The following is a 24,731-nucleotide window of genomic DNA, read 5'->3' on the forward strand; positions in this document are numbered from 1 at the left end:
ATTTTATTCTGAACAATGTAAATGTCATTCATGTGTCAGTGTGTACATTAGCAGCTTTGTGTTTACATTCTGTTACTCTCCTTGTGTTTTGGTAGTGAGGGTTGGGTGTCTTCCTGTGTTTGTACATCCATTAAGGAGATAATCAGAGATAGCCTGTGAACTGGAGGTCGCGCCATACCTTTTCAACATGCTATTGGTATTACTGGTTCCAGCCACTTAGGCAATACTGTTACCTAAAATATTGTATTTTAATTCCATTAAATACATGAAATCTTTTTGATAATTAGCAATGTCGGACAGAGAGTACGAAGCCGTGACCTTTCTCAACTGCAAAACGGGTGTAATCAATTACGTGATAGGGAATTAAACTGGTATTAAAACATCTAAGGATAGCATAGTATGTGGCTACAGATACTAATAGATACAGCGAATTCCTTAAATAAAGGTAACACAACGGTGCTCCACAGCGGTGTATGTGGTGTCCAGTGAGCGCTGTTCCACGTCTCTCTTACTGGAGGCAAACCTCCCATCACAGACAGTGTGTGAAATGTCTTGTAATTTAACAGAGAAGCGGAAAGAGTATTTTATCGAGATAAATCCTACACAGCTCCACTATATTGCAGAATTCTAGTCTGAATTGAAACATGAACTTCCATTGTTCCCAAGGTCTGATTTTAGGAGAGTCTGGATAGTTCCCACAGCTGCCAAATTAGCTTGCATTCGGTATGGTTTCTTGGTGGGTCTGGTGGCTATTTCATATGCATTTCTACAAGAGACACTTTGTTCTCTTCTGTGACATGCAAATGTATTTAACTACACAGAGCAATTCCAACGGAAAGGTGACAAAAAGCTTACATTATTGTAAGAAGGGAACACATAAAACCAGCAAAGTTTGACTATAAATGGAGCAATTCTAGTTTTAGCAAGGATAGTCTTAGCTGCACTACACCTGTAAGAGGCCAGTCACTGTGTCAGAAAACAACACCCAACAGCGATACGCTAAGTGATGTAAGAATTTGCAGTCATGGATTAAGCAGCGAGTCTCGTGATCTCAGATGTGCATTCAGATTTACTTTCCGTTGTGCTACCTTTTCTAATATAATTAGAAGTGTGATATTTGACATCTTCAATACTAATTAGTCCTTCCTTACTACCCACCGTCTGGATAAATATTTAGACATCACCAACAGTTTCCCTTGTGTACTCTTTGTCTTTTCTGGAGACTTCCTGAAGCTTCTCAAGTTCAGAGGCCTCCCTGGCCTGGCCTTCCTACGGTCTACTGGGAAAGGAGAAGTGAGGGGCCTCGGTGGGCGGAAGGCGTCCGAAATCGCTGCGTTCCGAGGGTGTCTGTTTTCCACAACGGGTGTTGTTGGGTGCCTTCAAGCACCAATAAAGGTTTGGGGTCTCCTGTTCTCAGAGCGTAAAGAAACTTTTGATCCTCTCCTTCACCTGCGCCAGGGGCATTTGCCCCGGTAGCCTCGTTGTTGCACTAAGGCGAGACAGGTCGCTGGCGGTCCCCGGGCGGTGGAGGCGAACCTCCGAGCGGGTCCCGGCCCGGCCTTCAGCGGCCGCCCCGGGCGCTCCCGAGGCCGCGGAGCGCCAGCGCTGCGGCGGGGACAGGGACGTGCCAGCGCTCCGGCTCCCCGGGGCGGGGCGGGGCCGGGCCGGGCCGGGCCGGGCGGGCTGCGCGGCCGCGGGGGCGAGCGGGGGCGAGCGGGCACGGCCGCCCCGCGCCCCTCCGCGCCTCCCAGCCCCGAGCACATGCCGGCGGGCCCGGGCGCGGCGGCAGCCAATGGCGGCGGGGCAGGACATGATGTCAGAGGGGCTGTAGAAAAGGCGCGGAGCCTCGCGCGGCGCCCGGGCTGCAGACGCGCCGCTCGCAGGCACGGCGGCGGGCGGCGGCTCCGGCTCCGCCGCTCCGCTCCGCTCCCCCCGCCCCCCCCCGCGGCGCGGCCGCCTCGCGAGCAGCCGCCCCGGGCCCCGCGGGCCGCGCCGCTTTAAGGAGAGAGGGGGGCCGCCGAGTGCCCGTCCCATCTGGTGCCCATCCAACTCTTCCTCCTTCCCCTTGGCTTTTTCTTTTCCCAATGAGCTCCGGCGGGCTGGGGGAGGAGCGGGGGAAGGAGCAAACTTTGCCCCTGAGCTGCCGCCGCTGCCAGCCCTCCGGACTGTGAGTGCGTACGGTGGGCATCCGCCCCATCCTCCTTGCAGCACAAGCCTGCTCTCCGCCTGCTGCAGCCTCCCTCTCCTTTGCTTTCCACCTCCAAATTCCGCACAGTACGATGTAGGGGGGCTTGCTTGTCGTTATTATTTTTTTTTAATTTATTTCTCACCGAAGATGGTTTAATTTTTTATATTTCTATTATTTATTAATCCCTCCCAACCGTAAACCTGCCCAGCCTTCTGCCAGCTGGGCCAGAGCATAAAGCCTGGGACTGCACCTGGGGCAATGAGCCCTGCACTGAAGAAGCCTCCTAGAGGGATGTGCCGGGGCCGCGCAACAGACTAGATCCAAGCCCCGAAGCTTACACCACCAGTTATCCCCTCTCCCTCACCCTCTTCGCCCGCCTTTTCAGCACCCCATCCCCTTGAAACCTCGGATCAGTGCCTGCGCTGTGCTCCGGAGATCTCTGCCGGGGTGAAAAGCCCGGAGCCCAAGGAGAGACGGGGCGGCCGTGCTAGATGCATGGGGGAGGGCTCCGGTTAATGCAAGTTCTGGGCTCCTGCAGGGACCCCGACAACTGTCAGCAGCAGCAGCAGCAACTCGGGGCCTCCTCCTCTGCTTCCTCAGCGATGCTTTTCCACAGTCTGTCCGGCTCGGAGATGCACGGGGTCATCGACGAGATGGATCGGAGAACCAAAAGCGAAGCACCGGCCATCAGCTCGGCTATAGACAGGGGAGAGACCGAAACGGTAGGAGGCGAAGGAATGGGAGAGTCGTTCAAACCCCTAAACATAATAAACCCTCAAAGATACAGCTTTTCCCTTAAAATAACAGATCGGGGGGAAACGTATGGTAAATCTGAAGAAAATTCAGCATAAAGGCACCCCAAAAGATTAAATAAAACCGTGGGGAAAGGCATGAAACTGTTAATTATTAATAATATGCATAGTAATAGCAATGCTTGGGTGAAATGAACGGTACTGCTCTTGTGAGAAAACAGAAAGATAGACCAGCCTTTTGGTAGCGTCCAAGAACTCCTTCCCTTCCCCCAGCCTGTCTGGCCTTCCAAAGTTTTTATGAAGAGGCAAAGTATGCTTTTGTACAGATAACATTTTGGCACAGTGAATTTTTTGTCTGCAGAATGGAAAGAGAAACACCAAAGAATCCAATTCTGTGGTTTTTTTCAGGTAGGATGTCTGCGCTGAGGTAGTCATTATAGCATTTATAAATAATAAAAAAAAAAAAAACAACCCAAAGTTGAATGCCTCTAAATTACAATTTTTAAAAATACTTGTAATATCTATGAACACTGTGTTTGTGAACATGGCAAACAGAACTAGAAGATATGTTTCAGGGAGATGGATGGATGCAAATTTTTGTAACTTTACCACTTTTTATCTTATGTCTGATCATGTGTAGTACTTGTATATTAATACATTTAGATAATAAAAAGGTGCATCCTTCTAACCAGAGTTAAGCTAGCAAAGTGGAAGAGATTTTTGAAGTTAACTGAATCAACATTTTATATATAATACTTTTTTGTTAAGAAATTATAATTCTGAAGTGGAATGATCCTGTGTTTTGGTTAAATGCTGTCTGGTAAGCTGATACAGGCATATGCAAGAAAAATATCTGTTCTTGGTTTTAAAAACTTCATCAGTGTGTGTTATTTCTCTTAATGCTGAGTAGAAATTTACTTAAAGGTGACAGTGAGAGTATTTAATGCTGAAATTAACGGTGGAACATGATTTCTAATCTAAACTGTTTCGGTTTTCTTTGGAAAAGTTAATATATCTCCGTGCAATTAAACATTATGAAATCATCTTTCCTAGAATAAATATCGTGGCATGATACCTTTGTATATCCATATATAACGTGTGTGCATGCACATGTGTATCTAGCAAATAGTGGGACAGAATACTGGATCCTTAAATACCATTTCTGGATCTCAGAATATTTTTCTTACCAGAAAAGCAAAGCAGAAAATTCATATTTCATTTGAAGTAGATCTACGAGAAAGCACTTTGTCATAAAAGGGTCCGCAGTCAGAATTCAGTTAATGCTTTAAAGTGATAAGCTATCGGTGGGTTTGTGTGGCTAACATACCAATGCAGTGCCATAATTCTATTTACATGTAGCTCTGAGAGTGGGAATGGTCTAGTGCAGCCGGCAGTGCTCATAGCGATGGAGTTTGTGAGCTCTGCAAGTACGGGATGAAAGTCACCAGTCCGGCATATGCTGAAAAACTAGCTTCAGCTTCTTTCGACTCTTCCCTACGAACTGTCTTGTCCTTTTGCTTTGCGCAAGGACTTAAGGCTCTAAGAGGAGGTAAAAGTAAATAAACAACTTCCCCCCCCCCGCCCCCCGAATCAAAACAAACGGCGTGTTTGTCACGTCTGTGAAAAAAATCTTTCGGGCTCTCTTGCACAAGAACAAACCCGCAGTGTGCTTTTGTGCAAAGCGGGGAGTAGTAAGTTTGGAATGAAGTGGACAGCAGCGTGTTGCGAGGTCTGCCATACCCACTGCTCCCCTCTGAGCCTCCTCTCCTGAATACTGTTTTAAGGTGCCGGCTAAAAATAACCGAGCGTGCTTAAAGGGTTTCCGATATTTTTCTCTCTTTTTTTTTTTTTTGGTAGAAGTTGACAGGATTTGTATGTATTTGTTTTTTGCAGGGTTTCGATTGGATTGCGATTTGACACTAAACTATTAAATTATATAGGGGTTACATTTAGTTTTATTGCTTCCAAGTTTATCCCAGCATAATCTAAAGTGCTCTGTAGTCGTCCCCCCCCTTTCTTTCCTACACGTTTCCTACTATTTCGTTTTCCTGATAAAACGTTCTGCACCTCGGATTTAGTAATGCTCGTCTCCTCCGCAGTTTTATTTACCGATCCCTTTAGTGCTTTGGGTCACAGCAGATTTGGATACGTGTTGTTTGGAACCAGCTTGCAGAGAGAGCTGTGTGACTACTAGGGGGTTTGATCGTAATTCACTCGGAATTTTATAGCTAGGAAAATACACACACAGAGACACGCTCCACATACACGCACTCACAGAGCATTAACTATGCAGGCACTCTCAGTATATCCATAATAATAAATTTTAAAATTAACTATCTGCGATTTGCCCTACTCTGTGATTGTTGCGCCTGTTTATGGAACAGCATCTTTTCTTGTTCTGGGACTAGAAAATCCACCCCCCCCCAAAAAAAAAAAAAATCCTTGGTCTGATCCGGGCGCCTTCCCTAAACCCCAGGGTGTTTTTCTCCTTGTCTCGCCTGCCTCCCCCGCTCCTCCCGGGAAGGTGGGAGGCCGCCGGACCCTGGGGACCCGCGTTCCCGGGCGCAGGAGGCAGGTTGGGGCGGCTGGGCTCGGAGCCCCCTCTCCCCTGCTCTGCTCCACGCCTGCCAAGCCCCTGCGAGGGAGAGGGGAAGCCCGGCCCCGGCCGGGCAGGGGGAGGGGGTAGCCCAGCAGTGCACCAGAGTTTCTTCCTCTCGCTAACGGTCTGTAATTGTTTTCCCCCAGCAGACCATGCCTTCCATCAGCAGTGACAGGGCTGCCCTGTGCGCCGGCTGCGGGGGGAAAATCTCCGACCGTTATTACCTCCTGGCTGTGGATAAACAGTGGCACATGCGGTGCCTCAAGTGCTGTGAATGTAAACTCAACCTGGAGTCCGAGCTCACCTGCTTCAGCAAGGACGGCAGCATTTACTGCAAGGAGGACTACTACAGGTACAGCCTGCCCTCAGCCACCGGCCCGGGAGAGGGGGGCCTGCTCGCGCCCCCCCCCCCCCCCTCGCTGAGCAAACCCCCTCCTGAAGGGTCTGCGGAGGGGATCCGCGGAAGGGCGGTCCCCGTGGGGCAGGCTGCGGGCTCCTCAAACCTCCCGCTGGAGAGGGAGAGTCGTGGTGGGGATGGGCCCCGTGTTCTGGGAAAGGGGGTACGGCCCGGGTGCAGCTCACCCCCAGCCTGCTTGTGGGTCCTGGGGTCTTCAAGCCGGCATCCCCTGCCCGGCCTGCTTGGGCTGCGAAGGGAACGGGATGGCCGAGGGGAACCAGGCGTGTTTCCTGCCCTGGACACGCACGGCACGGAGCGGCACGCTCGCCCTCGGGAAGGACTCGCCTTCCCCGCCCGTGTCCCTTTCCAGGGGCGAAGGGATAGGGCTGAGCCCCGGGCTCGGTGTCAGTCCGGCCGGCAGCGGGGCTGGTCCTCGCCCGGCGGCGGTGCCTGCTGCGCGGGGCCCGGAGCCTCCGCCGGCCCCGAGGCAGTTTGCGGGGCGAGGGTCGGTGCCTTTTGCTGGTGGGAGATGGCGGGGCGAGAGCTGCGCTGCGAGGTGGGCAGCGGGATGGAGCCCCTCGGACTCCCGGCCCGTGATGCCCGTCCGGCTGGCGGGCAGGGAGCGAAGCCGCTCCGCAAACGTCCCGGCTTTGCTCCGGCTGAGGCGGCCGCCCCGGCCCCGCAGCCCCTCTCCCTCTGCCGCCCTGCGGGCGGACCCGACGAAGGGGGGGGGGGGGGGGGGGGATGCGCCTCTCACCGTCTCCTCTGGCCGTTCTGTTTTGCAGGAGGTTTTCGGTGCAGAGATGTGCGAGATGTCACCTGGGGATTTCTGCCTCCGAGATGGTCATGAGGGCCAGGGATTTGGTATATCACTTAAATTGCTTCACTTGCACCACTTGCAACAAGATGCTGACCACCGGCGATCACTTTGGCATGAAGGACAATCTGGTGTACTGCCGCCTCCATTTCGAGACTCTCATCCAGGGGGAGTACCAGGTGCATTTCAATCACTCGGATGTAGCCGCTGGGAAGGGCCCGGCATTGGGAGCGGGCTCTGCCAGTACTTTGGGACTGCCTTATTACAACGGCGTGGGGACTGTCCAGAAAGGGAGACCCAGGAAAAGGAAGAGCCCAGGGCCCGGGGCGGATCTGGCAGCCTACAACGCAGGTAAGAGACCCCTATCTTCCCCCAGAGCAATTCAAATGGTTTGTTTCTGTTCACTTCCAAAGGGGGATTTCCGTTTATTTTAGCTTAAACCGTTAATAATAGTTTAGCTGCAGCGTAATTATTGAGATCAAGTGCTGTCAAACTGCAATTACAGAAGCTAATATGTTAGCATTTTTCACTTCAGCTGGAAATAAAATGTTTTGAAGCAAGGTCATCTGGTTAAGGAGGGGGAGAAGGGGGAGTGCAGCCTGAAATAAAATCTGGAAACCAGAGATTGTAAGTTAGCACTTCAGAGAGCTGTGAATTTTCTTTAGTAGCTACACTCCAAGGCTGCTGATGGGTGAATTATTCTGCCCTTGTCCTGAGCTCTTGCACCTCAGAGTTTTGGAAGGAAAGAGAGAGGGAGGAAGTAAGAAAGTGTGTGTTTCCTAAGGACCTGCAGTGGGAGGCGGATGGGGGGTGCGGGGCTGGGGGTGCGGGTGCCCGCGGAGCCCGGGCGGGGGGGGGGTACAGGGCTGGGGGTGCCGGCAGCAGGTGTCTGCGGCAGCCTCGAGTCTGCTCATGCCATGACAAGTTTGGCTGGAGTTTTGTTCGTCAGAAGCGACTCGGAGAAGAGTCGGGAAACTCGCAGCATCCCCTTCCTACAGCCTCGCTGCCCCGACTCGCAGCCCCTGCCTCTTAACTGAGACCAGCAGCGACAAGAAAGGGAGCAAACCTGGCAGCAGCCACCAGCCTGCAGTCTCTGCAGAAACTCTGTCTCTCGGGTTCTGTAGATCGAGCTGCAAACTTTCTGATGTATTTCCTCATTCAACCTCTTCCTCCCCTTCCCCCCCCCCCCCCCCCCAGCATTGTAATTTTGTAGGCAAAGGAATTTGAGCAGTCTCCTGCCCGACCCCCCATCACCGCTTCCCCCTTTCCCCTCGCTCTTCTTCGGCCGTGTAACTGCCCACCAGAACGGCCGTGCTCACTGCTCTTCAGCACTGCTCCCCGTACACCACGGCAAAAGGCGTTTGGACAAAAGAAAAGTCTTAGATATTGATTTTATTAAAAGAATTCAACGCGGAGGTGGGCTCTGCTTCAGACCCGCGTTTCTCTAAGCTGGGCGCTCAGCCGTCCCGTTGGACCCTGGAGATGAAACTCGTTTGCCTCTTTCCTTGTGCTGCTTCAGTTTTGTCTGCGCTTCCCGCGATTTCGAGCATGCTTTCTTTTTTTAACCTACGAAGTTCAGACAAGTCCCATAGGGCGTAGATTTGCCTTTAACATATTTTTTTCCTGTTAGGTAAAGGCCAAGTTTGCTGCGGTTTGTTCCGAGCCGCACCTCTGCGCGCCCCGACTCGCAGCTCCGGGCTGCGCAGCGCTCCTGCCGTTCCGCCCTGCACGGGGGGGATGAGGACGGGGGAGGTGCGGGGGGTGGGGGGAGACCGAGGGGAAGTGCGGCGGTGGCGAGGGGCTCGGGCTGTGCTGGGGATCCTCCAACACCGGGGGCTTCGGGTGCGGGGGAGGCGGCCGCGCCGGGAGGGTGAGGCTGCGGGTGTTTTACGCCTAAAGACAGGGTAACAATAGCGACGAAATTGAGTGGTTTGCACTGAAAATGGTAGGGAGAAACGGCGCATCTCTAACTGGCAAACGCACCTCGGGAACAAAACTGCCAGCTATTATTGGTTTAACTAATTGCTGAATAATTTGGAAATAGCGCAAAAATCAGTAGTAGTCCCAGTGGTGAAGGTTGATGAAAGGTGTATGTAGTGTTCTCCCGAGTAACAGTTGAGCTTTAAAACATACATAAAATATGCATCTTGCCCATTTAAAAACGTCTCCTTTTCGGAGGGATTAGAGCTTAATTGTCCTTCCGCTGTCTCCCTGTGCAGGGCAGATGTTCAGATTCAAAGGACCTGTAAACCGAACCAGCGGCATCTGTCCTGGATGGGAGCACAGCTGAGAGAGTCTTACTGCTCCCTGACTTCCTAAATAAACCGCCTTTAACTGTATTTTGGAAAATTCGTTTTCAAAATAATTGTCCTCTGATTTTTTGGTCCTTTAATTTTTGTTCACAGCCTGCAACTGAAGCTTAAGAGATCTTCCTTGAGGAACCTTTGGCTTCTTTGCTTAAACTATTTATCTACTTAACTAGTTACTAAACCAATAATCGACTAATTTATACGATAATAAGTGCTATTGATCTTGGAAATCAGACCAGGTTGCCCATTGATGTAAAATTTCACAAACTAGCGAAATATTGCAAAGCCTTCGGTTTTGTGCCTTTTAAAGGGAAACCGTTTGAAAGTGTGATGGTTTATCTTTTTGTTTTTAATGGAACTTGCCATTTCCTTCTCAGAAATGTACTAGAAATGCACAGTGTTGTCCTCTGAGGGGATCTGTTGCTGGTAATTTCTGTAGCATAGTTTGCGTAAATAAACCTACACCCAGAGGTGGTGGGAAAAGGGGGACCCGTAAACTTAGGCAGAGTTGAGACTGGAAATATTTCGTACATTGCAGCAGATATTCATCTGCAACACGGATTGGACTGACCTTTTTTTTTTTTTTTTTTCCCCTACTTAAACGAGACTCCGTTTGCACGGGGATGATGGGTTTTAGATGTGGATAGAGCCTGACAAGTGGAAAATAGCTTAGAAGGATGCTGAAACTTCAAAAAGATTTCTTTTTCTTTCTCGCTTTTTTTTTTTTTTTTTTTTTTTTTTTTTTTTTTTTTTTTTAAAGTGTGTTCCTGTGATCATAATTTCTTCTTTCACTTGTTGGAATGGAGTTTGATGGGGTTTTTTTTAGGTCAGTAAATCAATGGCTGAAAGCTTGCTGAACACAGAAGCACCTGTAAAGAATTCAGAATACTCCCTTTGTGAATTAGACCCCAAACCTCCCACAGCCTGCTATATTTTATTCATTTGTATCTAGTCTGTCTTTAACATGAAGATACTAAACTATCTTCGAAAATGACAGATGTAGCGCGCAAACTTGAGGCACGACGAGCTGATAAAATACCCATAATCTGTGCAAACAGGGAAGATATTAAGAAATATTTCCTTCCTTTGCTCGCAGGAAGATGCTTAGTGTTTCGGAGAGCAGGTGACCGTCTAGGCTCGATACACGTCCTCCGCGGAGCGGGAGTGGGGGCTGTGCGGGCGGCTTTTTGCCGTGGACAGGAGGCTGCGGGGCGCTGGCCCCGCTCCCCCGGCACGGCCGCCCCGCAGCACGGGCGCTCGGCCCGGTCCCTCCCTTCCCCGCCACCCCCTGCCTCCCCGGCACGGCTCGGGGAAGCGCCGAGGCCGTTTGGAGCCGACCCTCCGAACGGGCTTTGGCAAAAGCTTTTTTTTTTTTTTTTTTTTTTTTTTCTCCCCTGACAAAAATGGGAAAAGCCTGGAAAGTTTTGAAGAGCAAATTTCTCTTTCTCTCTTCGTTTCCCCTGGGACTAAAAGCTCGGAATAAGCTTTGCTGTGACTACCGTTGCAGAGCGAGCAAAGAGGAGTCGCAGCTTAAAAACGGGTGTCTTTCAGCGGTTTCCTAAGAAAAATCAGGGCTCCCCCTCTTCCCCCCTCCTCCCGCCTTCGCCCTCCTCCTCTCCCCCGCCCCGACGTGGTCGCCCTTCGGGCTCCCGCGGGCGCGGTGCATCTGGCCCCTCCCCGGGGGGCAGGGGTTGGGGCTGGGGTCGGGGCAGGGGCAGGCGGAGGGGCTGGGGTCGGGGCAGGGGCAGGGAGCCGGCACTGCTGGCTCCCCGAAGGCCCCGGGGGCGCTCCCTCCGTCCCTCCCCAGGGAGGCAGCCGTGGCGCAGGGCCGGGGGGGATCCCTCCGGGGCCAGCCTCACGAGGAGAGGGGAGCGGAGCGGAGCCCGCTCCGGCCCCGCCGCCAGCCCCTTCCCCCGGCCCGGCGGGCAGCGAGGAGCCCGGGGCTGCCCGGGTTAATCGCGGCTCTCAGGGAATTACCGCGCACTCGCACCGGCTATTCAGCGCCATTCAATTGGCTTAATTGAGGGGAAAAACCCTCCGCGGCTGGCTCCTCCCGCACAGCCCGGTGCCCGGCGCGGCCCCTCTCCGGCCCCTTTGTTCTCCCGCCCGCCGCAGCCCCGTCCCGGGCCGCTCTCTCCCCCTAGAGGCACCGCGGCCGCGGAGGGGGGGGGGGGGGGGGCGGCCCTCGAGCAGCCCCGGGAGGCATCGGGACACGCAGCCCTTTTGTCCGAGGCGGCTGAAGAAGGCCGGAGGAAAGAGGGTTTCTAATCCCAGCTCCCCTCTCTCGTGGCCTTGCGATGCTCAGCCTGGAAGAGAGTCGCTCCTTAAGACAGGCTTTATCTCCCGAAAAGCACTTCTCGAAATGTCAAGGTTGAGGCAGCACTTTCGGTGTCTGCTGCTCCGCAGGCTTGGCAGAGGTACCCTCCTTCCAGTGCTGCCAGGCGCCTCAGAAGCAGCGAGGGTACCTCGCCTGCTCTGAGTGCCACAGCTTTACCCCTTTATGTCCCAGTTGTGGGAAGGAGTTCAGGCGTCTGCCTTCTCCACGTGTCTTCTTCCACCAGGGAGAAAGACTCTGTTGCCGTTCCTGTCCCAAGGACCATTCAGAGGGCTCTGTCTCACTTTTGTCCCCTTCAAGCATGTGGGTACCACCAGGTCCTTTACACACTCCTGCCAAACAACAAATAAGGCTGCACCCCTGCCTAGTCTAGTTAATCACAAGTTCCCTCTCCAGGCAGCAGAAGGTTAAAACACCCCCTTGACTCTTATTACAGAAGGAAAGGGGTGTACGTTCCTGAGTCACTGAATATGGAGAGCTGATGTATGCACCAAATGTGTCTCTTGTTTCATCGTTCTTTCAGAATCAGGATTAGTTTGCTTTCTTTTGGGGTAATTTAACATGTCAAACACAAGCTACTAAGAACAAAAGTTCCCCCAAAGGAAATTCCTATTTCCCATCTTCTTCATGTGCCATGTACTTAGTGACCTACCAGCTACTAAGCACACGCTTTGCCCCAAATCCCCGCATGTGGGGGGATCTGGCAATCTGAGTGTGAAATAGTGCTCCCAAGTTTTCTTCTACACACAGTGTTTGTTATGAAGATACCGGCGCGTCCTGCTTTACACTCCTGTTGGTGTTTTAGAGACGCTATTATGCATTATTCTGCAGAGGATATTTCGGTCAGCAATATAAAACTAAAATGTTTTACTCTTAGTTTCTGGTGATGCTCTCTGTGGACATCACCATCTTGTGGCCAAGTGGACATTTGTACCGTGGTGCTAATGGAGGAGGCTGTAAGAGCTGGCCACTGGTGAGACCAGCCGAAGGACAGGAGGGCAATGGCTTGGGTGTGGGGACGGGCGGGAAGGCACAAGGGCCTCAGAAATGGTCTAGAGTCAAAAAAGAGACTTGGCACGACTTCGGAATTTGTTTTATCACAAAATGGCAACGGAACATTTGTTAATTTAAGACTCCTCTATTCAACTGGAATTCTACCAGTTGTGTTTCTGAACTTGCAGCAGGAGCCCCAGATACTGCAATTGAATGGAAATGTTATGTCCGGATAGCTCAACAGTTCCTTTGGGAGATACACAGGGACCCCACAAAGGAACAGGGAAGAAGTGCCTGAAAACAGGGTGTTGCGTGAGGAGCATGTACAGTGTTAGCCTTACACCATGACGCCTTTTGCAGAAACTCCTCAGCTCTTAAAATTTCCACATGCTGACACCCTTGGCCCCTTCTGTATCTCTGTGCTGCAACGCCCATAGACATTTCAGATTCTGCGAGAGCCACATATAATATTAGCCCTAATATAACGGACTTTTGAAGATGGTGCCAGGCACCAGAACCAAACACAAGAAGGGAATTGGCGCTGACTAGGAACATTTATGTTGTGTCGGGTGATGCCCGGGGGTATCCAAAGCACTTGTGCAAGACAATGAATAGCAGACACCCTCGTGCACTCTCAAAATCTGTTCTATACCTTTATTCGTAGAAAAGAACAATATTTCGCCAGTCTCAAATGGTACATATTTACTGTCATTTTAATATTATTTTTATTTAGTACATGAGGAGGTAAAGTTATGAGAAATTCAGAGTAAATTGTTCATTGTCCTATCAGGGCTTGATGAAAAGCTGGTATCCTCGTTCCATTCTGGGAGGGTTTAGAATCGCTTTTATTTCCTTGGATCCTGAATGTATCTCATTTCTATGGAACAGGTTAAAATCCGACTGCTCGCAGCCCTAGGGTTTGTTTTGTTCCATATTAACATGATCAGACCTTAGTCCTTCAGACAGAGATTTTGATGCATTTCCTCCTAAGACTCTGCCTTGTTATTTCTGGGAGGATTTGAAAGCATTTAAGATAACACACAGAGGTCTTTTCTGTTACTAATACCTAAAATTCTGTGAGTACATTTTAAAACCAAGCACTGCTTGGTTTTATATTTCCATAATAGAATTTGCTATGAGCAATACAGTTTCAGTTATTCATCCCAGTATCTTTACATCGAGAAGAGTAGCTGTGAAGGAGACTGGAGCACATGGGATGACCCCAGTTTGGCAACTAGATCTCAGTTCTTAAACCAGAGCTGATTTTGCCACATTCCATCCAGCTCCATTCATACTGCATTTTTACTGTCTCCTTTTAGGCATCTGATACCTTTTCAAATCAGGTGCTTCCAGTCTTTCCGCACCACAAGAAAACAAGCAGAAATGCTTCTTATTGCTAGAATTTGGCACAAGATACTTCGGTCTGGAAAGGATTTATACAAATGTACGCACATGCACACACACACACGCACACACACATATAAAGTACATTTTTTTTTTAGCTGTTTTTTAAATTATAGGAGTACAGAAACACACAGAAAAGTTTGAGGCTTCGGACACATCCTGCATATCTATTAAGGAAACACGCTTTTGGTCTCAAAGCTGGATTTTTGCAGGCCTTGCTCTGTAACGTGCCATATCTTTTTAGAAGGTTTTGAAAAGCTGAAGTTTGCAAAGCAGCTACTGTACAGGCTGTTTATAGAACCTGTATGCGTTTTTACTCATGAGTATGTGCATTTTATGTATATTTAAAAAAAAAACATTTTTAATGCAAGCCTTTCAGAATTTGTATGTTTTCAATAGGGCTGAAAACCTCTGATGGACAGCAGGAATTTAAAGTAAGCCTATAAAGACATGTCTGTGAGATGTACTCAACTGTGATGAACCAGCAATAACGGACAATTGAAAACAAATCTGTTTATGTGTTTAAGAAATTCACTGATAATTCACATTTTAGAATATATTTTTTCTCATTTTTTTGCGTGCAACAGAACAGATGTAGTAGTGATTTTTCATTACTTCTATATCAAAACTTATAGGATATTAAAAGGGAGCTGTAGATATTGGAACGGAAAAATAATGACAGTTTGTCAGAGCTAATTTTCAGTTATATCCCTGGTTTTTTAGTGGATTTAAGCTTGGTCCTTAATGTTATTTTAAGAGTTTTTCTACGGTTTATGCACAAATAAATGAAAAGCTACTTTTGGCCTATGAGATTATTTTGGTTGGCATTCAACATTTAATACTACTTGATAATCACTATAATGTTCCTTGCTCATAGAACTCCTTTACAGGCTTCACGGCTGATTTATGCAAATGTATCAACCAGTGTCATGCAGTGATTTCAAAAAGATATAGCAGAATTGATAATTCAAACTAGTAATTGCAAATACTTTATGAAAAAAGGAAATATAAACATATAAATAATTAAAAAGATTTTTTCATTTGGCATGCCAGTGATACATGGTATTAACAGCTTTATTTCTTTAGCTAGTCCAATTACAGTCATCATTTGCTGTCTGGTACCCACAAACTTTGTTTCTTTTATAGCGTTTCATTTAATGGTCTCTCTTGCACTCTACAGGGTTTAGTTTGATGGAGGAAATAATTATAATTTTAACGGGTCTGTTCCATCGAGATTTAGGTGGACTGTATTGTACAGCTTGCTTTGTACATTACAATGCAATTTATAGTGACATACAGTACATTAAAACACTTTACAGAGTTGAGGAGAGCTACTGTCCTACAAGCAGACAGTGGAGGAAAGGCTGTGTGGAGATGGAGGGAAGAAAAAAGGAAACAGAGCTGACATTTTAAAAGCCATAAAGAGGCAGGTGAGGGTCCTTGCAGGCTGGTTATTGTAAGGGAAAAATGGAAGATGCAGAAATGGAGGGGAAGGATTTGTACCAGCACAATACATGCCATGGTATGTTATTTTAATTGCTGCACTCAGATGAACTGCAAACAATGTTGGTCACAGAGCAATAGATTTACACGCCTTTTCCTCTTGTTGCCTTAAGCTTTAAGTTGCAATGAAAACGATGGTGACCACCTGGATAGAGACCAGCAATACCCCAGCAATCAAAAAACAAAGCGCATGAGGACATCATTCAAACACCACCAGTTGCGGACAATGAAGTCATACTTTGCTATTAACCACAATCCTGACGCCAAGGACTTGAAACAGCTAGCTCAGAAAACCGGCCTGACCAAAAGAGTTCTTCAGGTAAGAAGAGCAGTCTTTTGTCTTGAGAAGTAAATAAAATACCAGGTTTATATTTAAAATGCTGTGGATTGTGCTGATTTCCAAGCTTTTCTTAATCGTTCATACCTTCTGTGAGACTTCAGTTAAACCCTAGAAAGTATGAAAAAAGTTATTTCTTCTCAGTTTCCCAAAAGCAGATCACTTGGGTTCTAATTTTTGTGATGGTTGTGAAGGTTTGGGGCCCTGCTTGTTTTCCTGTAGTTAGTTAATTCTGGCGCATGTCTTAGCTTCCAATCTGCTGTAAGAAAAAGTGGATTATTTTAGTTAGTGTATTCACTGTAAATAGAGAGCTCTTAATTTAGAAATTACTGTGAATGTTTATCCTTATAAGAAATTAATCAGCAGTTTGAATTTATTTTATCAGGACAAGGAGGCTATCTTTTCTTGCATAAGCTAAGTGGACATAAATTGAAGTTCTTAAAGATTAATTTTTATTCATAGTTTAGTAACTTGAAATGAAAGGAAACTGCATTTTAAAAGTACTTTTTATCTGAAAGCTGGATTATTCTTGCTTCACGGATATACACTCTGAATTATTATGGGAAGCAAAAGTGAGAGTATTAGTTGATTCAGCTCCATTTTAATTTCTGGTCAATTTTAATGGGCACTTATCCAAAAAACTATACCTAGAGATAAATTTGGGGCAATAGGAGCCATGGCATTCCAGGATCTATTGCTGACATTTTTAAATGGTTCTTAATTGTAGAAAAATCGTTTGTGAGCTTCACAGAGACAGGCAGGGCTCAGAGACAGGCTCCTGGGAGGCATCGTGGACAGCTCTCGCAAATTCATGGGCAAGTGGAGGGCAGTAGATAAAAATATGGAGAAAAAATGAATTCACTGGAGAGATTATGTCCCTTACAGTGTTAATACCTAACAGAAGGAAAAAGGTTTTGTAGGCTTCCCTGTAAAAACTGCTAGTGAAAAAACGTACGTAATGTGGCCACTTCTCTTGGCTGCGTCCTCCATAGCTGGATTTTTTTTGTTGTTTTTATGAGGCTGATTTGTGGTGGTGGAACAGGTTCCTCCGCTATAACTAGCGCACATCCCCACACTTGATGTAGTGTCTCTCACAGCAGCTCTCCTTTATCCATGCACATGGGTGAAATAATTTACGGCATTTGTCTATCCTTATTTTGACACTTCTCCTTATTTTACCCTCAGAATTTAGACACTTCAGTAATATCTGTTCTGTCCGTTACAGTGCACTCACACCTGAATTATCTGAGAAATTTCACATAGGACTTAAAGAAATGAGATCAGTGCCTAGAAAGTGTCTTTCTCTTCATCATCTTTCTGTTCTCTCTCCTCACTCCACACCAACTTTGACTTCCGTCTCTCTCTTTTCTTTTCACCTAATGGGTCTTTCCTTCCATCTTTCTTCCAAGTTATTGTCTCTGTTTCTTCCTTGCTTTTCAGAATGTATTTCCTTGTCTCCAAAACTGGACTCCATAGCTTCATTACACTTCAGTTCCTCTTTCAGTTTCTTCATTGCTTCTGTTTCCATCTTGAACATATCACATCTTGCAGTTTTAAGGTCCTTAGTGCTTCCTCTTTTTTTGTGGCAGACCCTTACAATTCCACTAAACTTTTTTATCATTTTGGTAATTGGTGTTTCACTTCTTTTAGTTTCACAGTTAAATAATCTTTTATGTCTGGGCTCCTTTAGCTGAAGAGTGGTGGAAGGTAATAGTTGGTGGTGAGGACTGCACCCACAGGCTGATGCTGTTGGAGGCAATTCAAGAAAACGGCTCAGTGATACTTTGTCTGCTGTCACTCGAGTACTCCTGTCTGTTATGAGCACTGTCTACTCCATACTCTCGGACTTTTTGTTTGAAAATTAATTTGGGCCATGAAAAAACAAACCTTTTTTTTTTTTTTTTAAAGAACCTTTGTGCCCAGTTGGTTTATCTCCGACCTGTGAGAGGCAATTTTTCAAACACTGAAGTTCACTTATATGAGCTTCAGGGTTGCTCTTTGCTGGGGAAAACTCTTCATGATGTTGGTTACTGAGACAGTGTCACTTATTAATTCTTTTGAGTCAGAAAGGTTGGCATTCCATCTGTGTCATTTATTGAACACAAAGTAATTCGCTGACACTATTGATCTAAACCAGCATCATTAGTATTAGTCTGTCTTACATACCGAGGCACACGGACTCCCAGGCGTACACGCACACTTGCCAGCGGGAAGAAGTCTCCCTCATTCCCTATGTTGCTATTAGGTGTGTTTGGAAGCTGTTGCATTTTCTGTGTGTTCAGATCTCAGTTCAGCTGCTGAAGGATTGTGGCTCTTTGTATATCATCAGTAGAACATATTTTAACTGAAAAGGCAAGGAAGCAGATCAGGAGAAACAGATTCTCTTGTTCTGAAACCAGTATACTTCCTAAACACAGGTAGTGGAGTTCCTGGTGATTTAGGAAACAGCTATAGTGCCCTTACTATATAGACTACATAACATGTAGTGAGGGTACTCTGTTTGTAGGTGAGCAGAGAATTTGACCGTATTCTTAATGATCTGTGATGCCAGATTTGGAAGACCTGACTTCCGTCTTTGCTTTATACACAATTAGTCATCAGCTACCCATGGCCAGAAGTGGAATGGCATGGAAATGTAACATACTGCTTCACAGGTTACATTTCCTTCAGCAGCTTTGTAATGCAGACTATTTTCCACAAGTCGCCACATTAGAATCATCAATAGTAAGCCTATTTATATTTTTAACCCTTATTTTTATTTATTTTCATTCCAGTTTAGCTTCACATTTGCAAATTAATCCATATACCTCTGGTACTGCAGCTGGGGAACACAAGCCCATTATTGCAAGCTATCATTCATAATTAAAGTGACCAGCTAATTGTGAGCTAACTAACTGGCATAAACGTTCCTCTTTTGGGAATTGATCTTTCTTTTTACGAGTTTAGAAAGGGAAGGTGGAAGTAGATTGCCCTAAGAAGATATAGTTTGCTAGCTATAGGTATGTACCTCTTCTCCTGCCAGGAGTCGGGAATATGCTTATCCACGGCAAAGGCAGTTTAGGAACATAAAGTGTTATTTTTCAGTGGGTGTCTTGTACACTGCTTATTCTTTCTGGAATCGCTCCCCAGTAAAGTTGCTATGAAAACCCTACAAAGACTACTGCATGCACTGGGCTTTGCTAATTCAGTTTCCAGTAGCCAACAAGCATGGAAATTTTCAGAGTCTTGCATGGGCACCCTGCGCTGCCTTTCAGTGCAGGCCTGCTTCAGGCCAGCATACTGCAGCCTCTTTACCGAGCCTCCATTCATAAAACAGTCCATGGTTCCCCTTTAACTGTGTGTTTGCTGATTACAACAGAGTAATCAGAATGTGTGTACAATGACTGAAGGTAGTTTGCATTGTGGTGCAAAATCCTTTATATTTTTGTTTCTCCACTTACTAATTAGTAAAATTCAGTAAACTTAAATGTCCAGGTAGCTGTGTGAATGAGCAAAATTGTATTTAAAAATTTGTTTCTAGTAGAAGCTATTCATACAACTAATATATAACAGTTGCAACACTGGAGGTGTTACAAACAAGAAACCAAAGTTATCTAAGGTGATTAGATGATCTCATTCACTGCAGTATCCAAATCCTTGACAATACTGAGCATATTTATTTTTCACACTTCCCTATCATATGGAGATGTTATTTTATTCCTATTTTACTTGATGGAGACAAAGTGTTAGCTGCACAGATCGCTGAAAAGATAGTATAATATTTTAATGCAGGAAATATTATTCTTCCTAGCTCCAGAGTTGCCCAGCTACAGGCATCCAGCCCCGCTAACCAGAACGTGGTAGCATCAGTGGTGGGTCTCGCAGCTGCTTTTATTTTTCAGTGGGAGTTTTGGTCCATATTTTCCCCTTTGATTTGAAATAGCTCAGCCTTCTAATGATACAGCTGGACAGAAAAACACAAAATACTTCCCAATGATTTTGTTTATTCCTCAGTACTGAAGACCAGATTCCTAATTGTGTAATTGATGTGAGAGAAGTCCTTCTGGAACAATTGTTTCAGTTATGTATGTTGGGGTTATTATTTCTTTACTTTACTGTAATACCCTGACAGGTGCAGGGCCTGAATTGCCAATGTGAGCACACAGCGCTGCTGCCATAATGCATGGGCAGCCCTGACTTGCCAGCTCTGCCACGCTACTTTGCACAGCTAGAAGTAACGACCGAGGGCAGTAGAGAGGCAGGCCCACCTTCCTGCAGCTCAGGAAACCATGGGTTTAGTTCTTGCACTACTCTTCAGTGTGAAGTCTTGGCTGAATACTCCCGTTTCCATGCGTACCACTTTATCATTATTGCGATAATTGTTATCCCTTTCTATCATAGACCAGTATTTTCAGAACTTCAGTTAACAACTACTTAGATGTCTTTTCAGTAGTAATATGAATATTTACTGTTGGACAATTTTAAAGAGCTTTATAACAATTACCTGATTAATCTTGACAATATCTTAGTGAGGAAGTGACAGTAGTCATATAATATCTATTTTTGAATAATACTTACAAGATTATGTAATATTTTCAATGCCTAACATGAATTACCACTATTCAAGAGAGAATGAACCGTGTTATATGTGCAGCTCCTGAAAGCAGCATGAATGGTCCTTGGTAAGGGCATCTGAGCACAGGTTTTCATCTTTAATGGCACATACAGAGGAGGACCTAAACACCAATAATCTTGCTCACTCTTCTTTCCATACTACATGTTTCAAATCACAAACAGAAAAAGTACCATAGAGTCTCTCCCTCTGTTAAGGTGAAGGAGCAGTGGGACGTTTAGGAACAACGTAAATAACAAACAACATAGTTACGGTGCCTTCTACAGTTTTACAGACTTTAAACAAGAACATTTTTTTGTGACTAGGAATGGAAACGTTACTCATGTTTGGGACTACTACATGTATATATAAATATGTATATTTTTAATGAACATAAGTGTGAAATTGTGCAGAAATATGTGCATATGCAACTGGAGTAGTGGTTTTGTCTGTTCCAACTATTATGTACCTGTGGTACACATACATATCAACAGCGGCAGCCTCTAAACTTCCATCTCACCTTCATAGGTATTATCCTTTTTACAATTGCTAGAAGGTATATTAAAAAAATAAAAACTAAATTACTTTGTGGGACAAATATAAATTATCTCTTATTGAAAGGTAGAAAATCCCATAAACATTCAAACTGCTGTTTTTTACCATTCCTAACTAGTTGGTGCTTGAGACTTTGTGGCTTGAATGACCAGAACAAAGGATTTGCTTTAGTTGCATCCCCTGCACACGAGGCTCCTCGCCTTGCTCAGAACCCCACGCACACGCTTCCGCGCCTCCCTTCCTGCGTGGCTCTGAATGAACAGTCATAGGAGAGGACACTGCTTGTGAACGTGGCAGGCAAACATAGCACGTTTGGTTTTGCCTCATTTTGAACGCATCGCTGGTCTTTAATGCATTTACCACTAGAACGGACTATATTAGAAAATCGCAGGAATATTTTTACCCGTGCTAGTTTAGGAGAAGATTTTTGTTTTCTTGTTGTATTCGAACCTGATAAATAGCCTGCAAACTAAGAGTTTTAGCAAAGGGAATGCCGACATAAACTGTTCTAAAATACTGAGCTTTCAGAAACAAGGACCTGCAGGGATGTGATTTATGCATGGCCCATGAATGCAGTTCCTGTGGCCACTGCTAGAATTTGTGCCTGAGGATTATTTCCTTGTGGCATTCCCTGGAGAGAGTGTGAGAGAGAGGGTGTGCACCTTAAAGACCTTTGCTTGGGGGAGAAAGCTGTCCAGAGAAAAAGTAAGAGTGCTCAACAGGGGGAATTTGGGGCTGGAGCACCCATAGATGAGAAGAAAACCAGTCAGAGGGAAAACGGGCTGAGACACGTTCATCAGTTCTAAGTGCGGCTGGCAAGGTGAGAGAGCCGAGGGAACACCCTGCAGGACTGCTCGTATCGACGTGTCGTTCCTCTGTTAGGGGTCCGGCTTAAAGCGGATCCTACGGCAGGGGCCGCGCTGTCTCAGAGTTCGAGATCAGGATTTCTGTCCAGGCTGATGTGGCCTCGTGAGCTCCGTGCACTCAGTCTCCCTGTACAGGCCGCACAGGAGAAATCCGATGGAGATACTGTATGGCTGTGCGGATCCTTTCACTCGCTGAGTTCCTTTCTGCAACAGACACAGAGATGATGAGGCTCATTGCATCTGGAGTGGAAAGACTTGGTCCTATTCCTTATAGCAGGCCATCTGAGGACAGCAGATCAAGACTGAGTTCGTTGTAAAGAATCTAACAATGACAGAGGCCTTCCGATAAATAAGTACAGTGAAATCTCAGTGAGTTTGTGGCAGTGAAATTACCTGGTATCAACATATACCTGGTTGAACACAGGGTATTTAACGACATTTTTCAAATTTAGTTGTAGTAATATGCTGTACCTAGGTTTCATGCAAGTTCCACAAACACATTCAATTTTACCTATTTTCAAACAGGTCAGAAAAATGTTTTATCTTTAAACAAACTTCCAAGGCAGCCAGTGGAAAGCATTATTAGCTTGGACCTAAACACTGAATTTTAACTGAGAAAGATGAAGTCATAGCTTTTGTCCTTTACTCATAGATACTAATCAAATAATGCAAGAAGTAGCAATCTTGGAAAAAATTTCTGTATGTGGATATAACTTCTACTGAAATGACAGATTTTAACGCAATGTGGGTCTTTAATACCATTCAAGCCACTTTTCCTGACATCATTCCAGTACTGAAAACATTTGAAAAAGGAGACTGGCATAGGCAAAGGGAGCTGAAGCATTTGAGAAAGAAGAGTAAGAGAAGAGTAAGCAAGAGACAGTCCTTTCAGAAAAGTGAGAGCGTTGCAGACGCTGAGACATGAGAAAGTTCCTGGGAGAGCTCTCAGGGCCCGCAGAAAGGCAGGGTGCTGTGGTCTGTGTCACCTGCTGCTCACGATGGGAGATGGACTTGAGATTCGAGGGTGCCGAAACTCGTTATTTTATATTCATCAGATGCTTGATGTCTGCCTCATCCAGACAAATACTTCTGGGATTGAGCGCAATAGAGGATTCATGCAGGCTGCCAAATTTCTAAGCATCTTTATACATAGCCTGCACAGAAAGACTCCCCTCCTCCATCCTTAGTCCACTCCTGTCCCAGGCAGGCTGTTTATGCAGGATTGCAGGAGAGGAAAGAGGAATGCTTTACAGGCATGCCGAGGACACTTCTCATGACTGGGGCTACTTTTCTAACATGTTACCAGTAAAGACATCTTCCCCATTTCAAGCGTTGGTGAATTTGTGAATATGCTTTTGCTTTTTTAAACTGCAGCTCTTTAAATGCTACCCTGTTATATTAAACTATTTCAGGTTTGGTTTCAAAATGCTCGAGCCAAATTCAGACGGAACCTCTTACGTCAAGAAAACACAGGGGTGGATAAGACTTCAGACTCAACACTCCAAGCAGGAACCCCATCAGGTCCTGCCTCAGAAATATCCAATGCCTCCATGAGTCCATCCAGCACTCCCACTACTTTAACGGACTTGACTAATCCTACTATGCCTACTGTGACATCTGTCTTGACATCAGTGCCCGGAAGTCTTGAGGTTCATGAATCTCGAAGTCCTTCACAGACAACTCTTACAAATCTTTTCTGATGACTCTTTCTTAATAATTTCTTTAAAAAAGAAATTATTCTTAGCTGAAATTCCAAGTGTATTTTAATAGAGGCTTTGAGCAACTGACTAACCACAATTAGGATCTCTCCTAAAAAACAGAAGGAAATGTAGTGTTCTGGTATTACGGAGTATGGACTGAAGAATAACTTGGAAGATCTATTGCAACACAACATTTGTGTAACTGTACAGTTTTGTGGACTGAGCAAGGGAAACAGCAATTAATTTAAGTTGGCTAAAGCTTCTGTATTTTCAAAGACTGCCATGTGCCTTATATACTGTTTTATCTACATTCTTTGGATTCCATGTCCACTTCTCTCTTTTTCTCTCTGTATATTTATGACCAGGGCAAAAATGTTAAGAGTTTGTTACTTTGAATAGTCCTAAGCCTTTCATTGGTTGCTTTGTTGTTTTAGAATTTTAAGGTCGAAGTCTGTTCGAATACCAGAATTTGTAAAATCTAACCAGTAATAAAACCACTTACGGAAACTACTTGGTAATGGCTGCAGTTACATTTAACGGTAGTGTCACAATCAAGATAGGCTGATTGTATTTAAAAGGATTAGCATACTGCACTTCAAACACAGTATCTGCCTAGGATAAACTCTAAATAAGATGTATACATTCCTCCTGTTCCTGAAGTATATATGGGTGAGAAATCCAGCTTGTACAACAGTCTAGGTATCTTCGTTGTAGAGAAATAAATAACTATTAGTTGCAGGTAGAAGTTACCAGATAATGTTAAAATTCAAACAGAAAAACTCTACTTAATTTTGCTGCGTGAAAGAAACTTGACTTCAGCTGCATTTATGAAAACAATCTTGCTTTTGTGCAAGAGCCGGCTCGCCCCATTTCGTGGAGGCGGCAGGCAGGGTATCAGGCAGCTGTGTGGCCACCATCAGTCCGTTACAGAGGTGGACACTGGGTAATGTTTTCCCTGGTAAAGAGACAGAAGTGGTGGGCAAGTCGAGGCAAAATTATGTTTTACAAAGTCACAGCCTTACATTTTTTGTAATGCTTTGAAGGAATAAAAAGCCAAGGAACAATATGATATTATCGCTACTAATAGAGGTGGTTATTCCTGTAATGATGAGGGACCTTTCAATACAACTGAATTCCTTCTCCCCCCAAAATCTGTGCAGAATATAACTCACATTTTGAGTTTTTTTCCTATTGTTCTTAAAGATGCTTTTCTGTAATTAAAGAAATACCTCAGCAAAGTTTATGTATAAGGACGAGTATACACTATGCTGTTTGCCCAGTAGTTTTATAGATTTTGAGTGGTACCTAAGATGCATATGGTTGTTCCTTTTCAAACCTGTTACAATCAGTTTATTTCAGTCAAATGTTAGGTTGTATGTGGCTAG

General features: G+C 45.8%; 1 protein-coding gene across 2 annotated transcripts; it reads left to right on the forward strand.

Annotated features, from left to right (window-relative positions):
* Positions 1-2,679: 2,679 nt before the first annotated feature.
* On the forward strand, positions 2,680-23,346 carry LHX2 (LIM homeobox 2). 2 transcript variants are annotated; one of them, XM_086475761.1, is made up of 5 exons: positions 2,680-2,910; positions 5,686-5,891; positions 6,722-7,104; positions 15,411-15,616; positions 23,059-23,346. In XM_086475761.1, exons 1-5 carry the CDS (start codon positions 2,680-2,682, stop codon positions 23,344-23,346), a joined length of 1,314 nt encoding a protein of 437 aa, XP_086331887.1. The 2 variants fall into 2 exon arrangements, with proteins under 2 accessions (XP_086331887.1, XP_086331888.1); XM_086475762.1 differs by having other exon boundaries at positions 5,689-5,891.
* Positions 23,347-24,731: the final 1,385 nt, after the last annotated feature.

The sequence above is a fragment of the Leptosomus discolor genome, chromosome 19 (assembly GCF_034619465.1).
Source record: "Leptosomus discolor isolate bLepDis1 chromosome 19, bLepDis1.hap2, whole genome shotgun sequence".
NCBI lineage: Eukaryota > Metazoa > Chordata > Aves > Leptosomiformes > Leptosomidae > Leptosomus > Leptosomus discolor.

Bases quoted from the DNA above. Each gene is read 5' to 3' on its own strand.
- LHX2 (XM_086475761.1), top strand. From the start codon at position 2,680: ATGCATGGGGGAGGGCTCCGGTTAATGCAAGTTCTGGGCTCCTGCAGG. The intron at 5,892-6,721 runs GTACAGCCTGCC...TCTGTTTTGCAG, and splicing joins TGCAAGGAGGACTACTACAG to GAGGTTTTCGGTGCAGAGAT. The intron at 15,617-23,058 runs GTAAGAAGAGCA...AAACTATTTCAG, and splicing joins TGACCAAAAGAGTTCTTCAG to GTTTGGTTTCAAAATGCTCG.